The sequence below is a fragment of the Rosa rugosa genome, chromosome 7 (assembly GCF_958449725.1).
Source record: "Rosa rugosa chromosome 7, drRosRugo1.1, whole genome shotgun sequence".
Classification (NCBI taxonomy): Eukaryota; Viridiplantae; Streptophyta; class Magnoliopsida; order Rosales; family Rosaceae; genus Rosa; species Rosa rugosa.
This window is the reverse complement of record NC_084826.1, coordinates 29987181-29997774: the sequence shown is the minus strand read 5'-3', so window position 1 is coordinate 29997774 and position 10594 is coordinate 29987181. Positions and strand designations below refer to the sequence as shown.

Below are 10594 nucleotides of genomic sequence, written 5' to 3'. Positions count from 1 at the left end.
ATTGAGAGAGAGAGAGAGAGAGAGAGAGAGAGAGACTAAAATACCTTTGAAAAATAAAGTAATGGTATTAGAGTTAACAGTGTTATTGACGTTAGGTTCTAAAAGTGTGTCGGTTTTGTAAAATCAAGGTACTAATACGATACTTTACAAACTTTAAGATCTTAATTCGGATTGACCAATATCTCATGTACTATTCTTAAGATTTTCCCAAAATCTCAAAATTTCCATTTCACTGTCTTAGGCCTAGTTTTGGATTGCTTCGCTTGTACAAAAGTCAGTTTTTTTTCTATAATTTGAGGTTTTAATATGTTTGGTAAACTCTTTTCGAAAAAAAAATTGTCTGGTAAACTAAAAAAAAAGCAGCTTTAATAAAAACAATATTTGACCAAAAAAAATAAAATAAAAACAATATGGGTAATTGATAGCAACTTTTAGAAGCAACTAGCCCTTAATGACCTGCTGCACCACACACGTTGTACTGAAAAACTGCTTCTGCAGAGGTGACTAATTGATATCACCTCTTTCTAATATTTAGCACGATCTCTTTCTAATATTTGGCACATGCATGTCCTCGCTGTAATTGATATCATATGATTCATATCGATTATGTTAGTCTATATTTAATATTATCTTTTGGGAGGTGTCTAAGAGAGTGCGATCTCTTTCTAATTTTTTATATGCCTCATATATTCTGTTGGTCTATCCATTTATTTTGTTGTTTGTTTTTTTTTGGCAAACAAAGACATGTAGCACCGCACCGCACACACGTGTAGGGCGGTCATGCTGAAAAACTGCTCCTGTAGCGGTGAACCTTTTTTTTGACAACTTCTGTAGAGGCTACTAAATAGTGCGATCTCTTTCTAGTAGACCTGTAAATGGACCGGATTTTGATCTGGACCCGCTCCAGATCCGTGACTATTGGACGGGTTTGGATCGAAAGTTTTGATCCGTTGATCCGTTAATGATCCGAATCCATTAACCCGTTTATTTAACGGATCAAATATGGATCTAGGTCGATCCGATCCGTTAATGATCCGGCCCGTTTTTATAATAATAAAAAATATATATTTTTTTAATATATTATTCTTTTTTTAAAATATAAAATATAAAATATAAAATATAAAATATGAAAAATTTCTAATACAATTTTTTTTGCAGAAATCTAAGGAACAGTTTATCACCCAAGATTCCAAGAAGCATTAAGAATTTTGATAATGTAATTCTACTTTTGGTGATACTTTTCATGTTGTTTTAATATTTTATTAATATCTTATGAGGTATCATGATATAAATTTAATATTACTATTTAAAATTTTAAAATATTTGAAATTATAACGGGTCAGATAAGCGGATCGGGTATCCGTTAACCCGGCGGATACGGATTTGGATCGAGCTATCAACGATCCGCCGGGTTAACGGAGCGGGTTTGGATCAAATTTTTTTTTAAGTAAACGGATTTGGATTTAGGTCGATCCGATCCAAATCCGGTCCATTTACAAGTCTACTTTCTAGTATTTGGCACATGGATGTCCTCAACTCCTCATGATATTATTATCTAGTATGTGTCTCTTGGTCTATCCGTTTATTTGTTGTTTGTTTTTTTGTTGGCAAAGGAAGTGTACTAGTTCAGTCCAGAAATTCTGAATCCGAGTCCACATCATCATCTCTCAGAAATCAGAAATGAAGCGCAGGGTGTTGATGCTGTGCGGGGACTACATGGAAGATCAGGAGGCCATGGTCCCTTTTCAAGCGTTGCAGGCCTTTGGAGTTGCCGTCGATGCCGTCTGTCCCGGAAAGAAAGCCGGCGACATCTGCCGCACCGCCATTCATCAACTCTCTCCTTCTCACCAGGTTCCTCCATCACCCTCTTCTTTTTATTTTATTGATCATCCAAAACTTGAATTTTGATGCACTCAATACTTACTTTGTTTAAGTCGGAAATCATCGGAAGATTTGCAATTGATCTGAACTCGTATGTTAGGTCTATACATGGGCTATGAAACATATATTGACTGCTCTTTGAAATAGGTAATTGGTCATTCGGCAATGTTTGAACCAAAACCATCAACTGGCTTTTTCTGTTGTTTGTAATTGTCTACAGTTATTTAGATTATAGTTAACACCAAAATGATCGGATACTACTTCACATATATTCGTAAACTCCTAGCCGGAATTTAAGCACCTGTATTTTTGTTCAGTATATAGATATTAGTTATTAAGTTATTTTACATAAGAAACAAGAGATGCTTTACTACTTTACCTAATAATACTCTTTTGCCAGTCTTCATTTACCTAATAATTAAGTTTAGCTTATTACTAGTTTTGTAATACTTATATACAGTGACACTTGGATATTTACCGTTCTATTTCTTGAGTTGATTGAAAGATCAGAGAGAAGTTCTTTGTAAACACTCTAGTAGCTAGGACATACAGGAGCAGGAGGCCTGCTCACGTAGCACCCTTATAGACTTATCTGTGCATAATTAGATAAGTTTAAATCCTTGGTAATGATTTTTGAAGGTAGTTGGGATAGCCGGTGTCTTACTGCAATTGTATCACAGCTCACCTCATCCATAAGATGAAGAATTGTTGATTCTTTTTTTTCCTTTTTTTTTTTTTTTTTAAATTCCTTCAACTCTTTCTTGTCATCTGCCTAACTATTGCACGGTCCTCATTTTCATTTTTCTCTCTTGGAAGTTATCTGATCCACTTCTGTTCTTATCTCTTATTTGATCCAAGTCTTATACCCTACCAGTTTGATTAAATTCATGTGAGAGATCTTTCAACTATATGTGCTACGCGACTGTTTCATGCTATTTACACTTTTTGGTATGGATAGAAAGAAACAAAAGCATGTTTGAAGCCTATGGTGGTGTGGAGTTGGAAGAGCTGTGGCAAAGAGTTAAGTTCTGGGCATCTATATCTGGAGAGTTTATAGATTCCACTCTTTCAGAAATTATTCTAGATTGGCAAGCTGTTGTAGTCTAGGGTTCATTTCTTATTATGTTTTAGTGTCAGTTGAGTATCTTGTTGTTTTGCTCAAACTGTCTCTCTTTTCTTATGCGGACTTCTAGTCTATTTCTTTTGTATTATGCTTGTTGTTTAATAAAAATAAAAGCTGGTTCTTATAAAAAAAAATAAAAATAAAAAACCTTGTCAATCCCTTGATATATAAAAAAATAAAAATAAAAAACCTTGTCGATCACTTGATATATAAAAAATAAAAATAAAAAACCTTGTCGATCACTTATAAAAAAAAAAAAAAAAAAAAAAAAAACCTTGATATATAACAGATTTTGTTTACAATTTAAGTACCTAGATATTTTATGATGTGATATTAATGTACTTATATTTGTATTCCTCTGTTTTTGTCAAACTTAGAGCTATTTTTATGTATTGAAGTTCTAAATTTTAAAGCTGCTCGCCTTGCAACTTAGAGTTCAACTAGTTTTATTTCAAAGGTTTACTTGACATGGTAAAATCTAGTTTTCAGATTCATTAAGAAGGCAATCTTTTAAGTTTGATTACACTAAGTTATTTTCAAGACCAAACTAGAGCTATCTATGTAATAAATGTATGTATCTCAAAAATGCAAGACATTATTGTTAACATAATGCCTAGTTTGTCATAGTTGTTGTGTTCATGTGAATAGGAACATAAGACGTCAATGCTTACAATTCTTAGATATGGGACATGTTGCTTATGCAAGATTCGAGAATATGTAGACTGGAAATAAATATTTTGAAGTCTATGAGATAGCATCCTTTCCATGTTTGATTTGCCCTTTGGAGTGTGCATCAGCCAATATATGCTTGTTTATGATTTGGATTTACAGAGAAAAGCAATAAATATTATTATGGAGTTTAACCAATGGTTGTGCTTTAGCTCTAGTGGACTGTATACTCATGCATAGATTTGCCTTGGATTTGACAAATTTCAGTTGGAAATATCTAACTTAGCCTTCCACAAGTATTCTTGATTTAGTCCGCATGTGTTAAATGTTTCTTTACAGTAGCGTTCACCTGAACACTTGGTGACCAGGTAATTGTGTTCATCCACACTTTAATTTCAAAGGCTGGGAGTAAAACAGTAAAAACACATTCAATTTAATCTCAGCCCTTCAATATAAATCCAGAAGGTGAACACAAATTCCCTGGTCATCTGGTGATCAGGTGTACCGGACCGTATTTACGTATAAATGCTGTTGTATGATCTTTTGATAGCAACCTAAGTTGAATTGGTGAAAGTCAAATGGAGAACATTGATCCTTGCATTTATCACTGATAAATTGGCACCAACTCTAGTTTTTGAGGAAAGCTATATGGCAAAAGTAAAGCAGGAATGGTACAACTATCAGGAGTTGGGGAACTAACTATTTACAATGCTTTCTCACTCATTATGAGATCGATAACCAACCTGTAATGAGAGCTTGGATGAAACCACGCCTAATTAGGGCGGAATGGTTGGGTGCATCTATTGGAGTCTATTGACCCAAGATGTTAGTCACTTCTTTGGTATGTCACACTAAATGGATATTCAAAGGATGATTTAATGACCCTAACAGTGGCTTCGTGCAAGCTTCATCAAGTCTGCAGTGACTGAGTGGACATATATCTAAAGATACATGGGGTAGGGACGGTAATTGAATCACTTAGTTGATGCAGAGAAGTTCTAAATGCCCAATGGCTTTGGGAAGGAGCAGCTACCTATCTCATGCGTCCTCATGGTCACTTTTTATTTAGTTATTCTCATCCATTGAATCTACTGTGTCCAACTGGGTATGCCTTTTACAAGGGTTTAAACCACACCTCCAAAATTTCCACATGAGTGGATCACTGAGATCACAAAGTTAGGCTTGTAATAGTCCTCATTTTCTTTTCTTGTCCAAGAAAACAAAGGTTTTACGTGCCTAAGTCAAGGTGTAGGGAATGTCTTTGCTTCTGATGGCAGTGCCTAAAATTAAGGTACAGGGATAAGGCAGGTTTCCTCTGTCTCCCTATGTTCTGAGTTGTACTGTATGATTGGGTCTAGTTTCTGCATATGCACCATGGTACTGTCTAGGTCAACACAAATTTCACTTTAGTATTTTATATTCTTATTTTGTTCTTGTTCGTTACATGCTGCCACCACTCTCATTGTCCTCCTGTTGGATCGAGAGTCTGCCCACTACTTCTGAGGGGCATTTAGGGGAAGATCTACTCAAGGGGGATGTTCTCTGATGCATATATCATTTTTGGTCCAATCCAAAGGTGGGTAGGGAAATCTACTGTAGATTCACATCCATAAGAAAATTCTAACTGTTGCATCCAGTAAGTCTGTAACAGAAATGGAGTTACATTTGGGAATCAGAGCCTATCCACCTTGTGGTGTGTGGATCCCAGTATATACACCCTCGTGCATGCTGGGACTGACAATACTAGAGGCAATAGCAGACGTGACGGTGTTGTTATGCCTTTAGAATCCCTTTTCACCTGGATTCAGAGGGTATGGGAGTTGCATGTACAATTGGGAATCCCATTACATTGGCTTTTTTGAATGGGTAATATGCACATGTATGTAGGTTTGATTAAGGCAGTCTACGTCTTCCATGATGTATCGAGGAGTTAAAGTGTACGAGCTATATGATTCATATAATTAACTGTTAGACACCAATGAGTTTTCTGAATACCGTTTATTAGCTTAGAATGGAGGAATCTTGGAAAGCAAAAGGAGCAAAAACTACATAGGGGTTAGGGCCGGAAGAAATCTGGGAGAGAGTTTGGCTCTGGTCTGCTCTGTAGGCTTCTATGTCAGTGGAATTCATAGATTTAACTCTTTCCTCAATTACTCTAGACTGCAATGTAGCTGCAGCTGCAGCTGTAGGATGACAGTTCTGTTTCCACCAGGTTTTTGTTCAGGTCATACAGATTCTTCCAGTATCTACTTTCTCTCTGTTGTGATACATCCAGGCTGGCCATGAGTGGTAATGGACTAGTGAACAGAGCACAAGTTCATGCCTAAGTGAAATAATTGTGCTATCATCAAACAATTAGAACTAATCTAGAGATGTTTTTGTTTGTTTTGTTGGTCTGGTTCTAGAGTGACTAAGACTCTGCTCTGACTCGATTCCAAGGTCCACAAAACAGGAATTTACAACCACAGTATATTTACTGCATTCTCACAGGCAAGAAATTTGCAACAGAACCAGTAGAATATCTTTGCAAAGAAATCACTATAAGTTCCATATGTCCATGACAATACACTAATAATTGGCCAACTAGGTTTTCTCATCAATGATCTGTCTTTGTAATGTACATATAATTACAAATCATGAAAGCTATATTTATACCTATCCCTTCTGTTTTATTCTGTTTCTTGTTTTCATGAGTATTCTTTTTGTTGCAGACATATTCCGAATCACGTGGTCATAATTTTACACTCAATGCAACATTCGATGACGTTGAAGCTGACAATTATGATGGATTAATAATCCCAGGAGGGCGGGCTCCTGAATATCTTGCTATTGATGCATCAGTTGTAGATTTGGTGAAAAAGTTTACAGACTCCACAAAGGCAATTGCATCAATTTGCCATGGGCAATTGGTCCTAGCAGCTGCTGGCTCGCTTAAAGGTCGGAAGTGCACAGCATATCCTGCTGTGGGACCTGTACTTGTTGCTGCAGGTGCTCACTGGGTGGAACCAGAGACCATGGCTGCGTGTGTTGTTGATGGTAACATAATAACAGGGGCTACATATGAATGCCATCCTGAGTTCATTAGGGCTTTTGTGAAGGCACTAGGAGGCAACATAACTGGTCCAGATAGAAGAGTTCTGTTTCTCTGTGGAGTAAGTTTTAGTTTCCTCATTTAGATTTATTTCCCTTTGTAGTGCAATGCCAAACATATGATCATGCTGGAGTTAAAACACAGAGGTTATGCCCCAATTTGCTGGAAACCCAGCATAAGCAAATATGAATACGGTGGTCTAGAGGTCCTTTTTGTTGACTGCTGAATACTGTGCATTAGACAGTCAATATATGCAATCCATAAACATACATGCATAATTTGGCATGCAGATAACTTCAACAAAGAGAGTTGATGTAGATGTAGCCTTGTCGCCTTGACATATTCTATCAAAGAGACAGGGTAGGAAGCCTGATTGGACTTTATGAGATGCATCATAAATCTCATATTGTTGGATTCCGTGATTAGTTCTATGGCTGTATGCCACATCAATATATTGGTGGTTTTTTAATTGGTGGAATGGTAGGCCTATTTGGTCACATTTTACACTTGAACACCTATTTATGTGTTGTCAGATTGAGTTTGTTGCATGTCAATTTGATTTGACTAGGAATTGTGACACAACCAAACAGTCATTGAAATACCTTAGAGAAGAATCGTAAAAACTAAGGATAAATAGTTCAGTTTCTTGACTTCTTCATAGTGCTGATTTGTCCCCCTCTATGAGTTTTTTTTTTGGTCATAACCCCTCTATGAGTTTAGTTACTCTTAGTTGTTAATTTTTGGTGCTTTATGTTGTTGTTCTTTGGTTAACTGTTACTCTCAAAATTATTAAGCAAAGACATATTTTGGTAATTTAACCTGTGGCATGTCAAGTTATATTATTATTTTTGTTTGTTTTGGTTGTTTCTATTCACTTCCCAGCCTAATCTTGTTTTGGCTTGTCCAACAGTGATAGTGCTTAGAAAATCTTAATGAGGCAATACTTATTACGATGACAAGAAAGAGCACTTCATGGAAAGGAATCAGTACAAAATAATTTACCCCAATAAAGTGCTCTTTCATATTTTCATGTAATTGGTGGATGTGTAAGATCCTAGAAGCGCATTACTAGATTAGTTTCCTTCTAGGGATGGCTCTTGTAATTCACTTTTGTTGTTATTATCATTTTCAGACTTTGATGTTACCTTAATATAGCCATCTGCATGTTGAATAAAATGGTAACTTTATCTGGCCATATGCATAGGCTTTCCCTGTTAGCTTTTATTTTTAAAACTTGTGTATTGTGGGTATACTGTTGAATGTGCTGATCACTACTGGCATTTTACATTTCAACGCCCTATTTTGTTCTACCCCAAAACCTCTCTCTAACAAACTGACATGATCAAAGTAGAAGCTAACAGCTCATCATATATGCAATTATAGCCTTTTATTGTCCCCTTCTTTTGGTACCTATCCATGTAAGTTGTTTTATGGTTCTCTGTCCAGAAAGTCCTACATCACAATATTCTAATATCTATATTCTGAATCAAATTAGTGCTTGTTCAACAAAATCAGGATTGGCTACTCTTTCCAAAACAGAAATAAATAACCCCATAATAAGGTAAAAGGGGTATATGAATTATATGAATTACTGCTTGTCTACATATGATCTGCCAATGACTAAAGTCTTAGATGTCTCAAAGTTACTAACTTCCACATTCTATCCCCAATATTTGTAGGACTTCATGGAAGATTATGAGGTAGCAGTGCCTTTTCAGTCGCTTCAAGCTCTAGGGTGCCATGTCGATGGAGCATGCCCCAAGAAGAAAGCTGGTGATATCTGCGCAACTGCTGTCCATGATTTTGAAGGTGATCAAACCTACAGTGAGAAGCCAGGACATAATTTTACTTTAACAGCTGATTTTGAAGGTTTAGATGCCTCCATTTATGATGCTCTTGTAATCCCTGGTGGTCGGGCTCCAGAATATTTGGCACTGGATAAGAAAGTTATTGAACTAGTGAAACAAATTATGGAAGCCAAGAAACCAATTGCATCGATCTGCCATGGGCAACAGATTCTAGCTGCTGCTGGCGTTCTACAGGTAGGCTGTTGACACGGGTGTCTTTAGTACATATGAGCAACATGGGATTCCTTTGAAATTCAAGGAGTATTTTTACTTGCTTCTTTTAGTCATAATGCACCCTTTGTTTTCTAAACTTTCATCTTGTTTCCAATTTGGTCCTTTCTCTTTCTTTATTTTCATCCCTAAGAAAGTCGAATTTTGGAACCAAATAGGAACTACTGACTTAAAGATGCTACATGTATAAAATACTCAATTAAATTATAAAGTTGATAAGTGCGTCTTTAGTACCCTATAGTCAGGGTCAGTGTCTGGTTTCTAAGCTAAGCTGGTATACGTTTTTATAACATTTTATGAATTCTTGCCCATATTTTCTTCTGTTCTTCAGATTAAGTAAATGGTACTAAGTAATGAAAAAGCAAAAAACAGCTTCTATTTTAGAAACAAGCAGACAAGTTTTTCTTTGTACCTCGTTTCTGTAGTGATCTATTTGTAACTGCTAACTTTCAAGTATATTAGTTATTTGGGAGAGGGCAGAGTGTTTCATTTCCATTTGCAGAGATGAGGTGGTTAATAAAATTCTCATTAGGCTGTCCTTTGACTATGTCTTAATTATTTGTAATTTGCTACATTTCAGGGAAGGAATTGCACTGCGTACCCTGCGGTGAAGCTTAATGTGATTTTGTCAGGAGCAACATGGCTTGAACCCAATCCAATACATCGTTGCTTCACTGATGGGAATTTGGTGACTGGAGCGGCTTGGCCAGGCCACCCGGAGTTCATCTCTCAATTGATGGCATTGCTGGATGTTGGAGTATCATTTTAGTTGCTATTACCAGGTGATCCTTTACGTGTAAAATATACCCTTACTACAGTAATCCATCAAAGAGTAATAAGTTGATAACATGTATGAGACTAGGGGAAGATGATACTGTGGTTGTAATTTATACATGACATGTGCCATGCACCTTTGCTTGGGGAATGGAAAGTCGCCGTGTTTTTAAGTTCTTTCAAATAAATTGACTGAACTTTTGATTAATCACTTCTAATACACACATAATCCGAACGAAATCTTTGCAATTTTCCACCATCACATACAATCTCAATCCATAACTTGCATGCTATAAATTCAATAAGTCAACTGATTAGACAAAAATTGATATACAATTGTATGGCGCATTAACCAAAACTAATTTCAGGCGTTGAAACTTACCGATGTGATTTGGGGACGGGGAGGACCTAGTATAGTTGTCTTGACTTTACTCTTAGGACCGTCAGCTTCAGTCTTGACGATGTCGCCCTTCTCTGACTCACTCTTCTTCACGAAACAAAAGCACATATCAATTTTCGCCAAACCAAAACCTAATTTCAGGTGCTGAAAACTTACCAATGTGATTTTAGGACCAGGATGACCAAGTACAGTAGTCTTAACCTTGCTCTCAGAGCCATCAGCTTCAGTCTTGGCGACGTTTCCCTTCTCTGAATCACTATGCTTCGCGAAACAAAAAAAATGTATCCGTTTTCTACCAAAAAAAAAAACCTAAATTGCAAAACCTAATTTCAGGCTCTGAAAACTTATCGATGTGATTTTAAGACTGAGACAACCAAGTACAGTAGTTTTTGACCTTGCTCTCAGAGCCATCAGCTTCAATCTTAATAATGTCGCCCTTCTTTGAATCGCTGTGCTTCGCGAAACGAAAAACACGTATCATTTCTACCAAACAAAAACCTAAATTGCAAAACCTAATTTCAGGCTTCGAAAACTTACCGATGTGATTTTGGGACGAGGACAAGCTAGTATAGCAGTCT

The 10594-nt window shown here is 36.5% G+C and overlaps 1 protein-coding gene across 1 annotated transcript; it reads left to right on the top strand.

Moving 5' to 3' along the window:
• Nucleotides 1-1564: 1564 nt before the first annotated feature.
• LOC133721359 (protein DJ-1 homolog D-like) lies at nt 1565-9804 on the top strand. Its single transcript, XM_062147945.1, has 4 exons — nt 1565-1851; nt 6385-6825; nt 8444-8806; nt 9423-9804. The coding sequence occupies exons 1-4, from the start codon at nt 1681-1683 to the stop codon at nt 9609-9611; spliced, it is 1164 nt and encodes a 387-aa protein (XP_062003929.1). The 5' UTR covers nt 1565-1680; the 3' UTR covers nt 9612-9804.
• Nucleotides 9805-10594: the final 790 nt, after the last annotated feature.

Excerpts from the sequence above, each read along its gene's own strand:
- LOC133721359 (XM_062147945.1), top strand. The coding sequence starts at position 1,681 with ATGAAGCGCAGGGTGTTGATGCTGTGCGGGGACTACATGGAAGATCAG. Across the intron at positions 1,852-6,384 it reads AACTCTCTCCTTCTCACCAG|ACATATTCCGAATCACGTGG; the intron begins GTTCCTCCATCA and ends TTTTTGTTGCAG. Across the intron at positions 8,807-9,422 it reads CTGCTGCTGGCGTTCTACAG|GGAAGGAATTGCACTGCGTA; the intron begins GTAGGCTGTTGA and ends GCTACATTTCAG.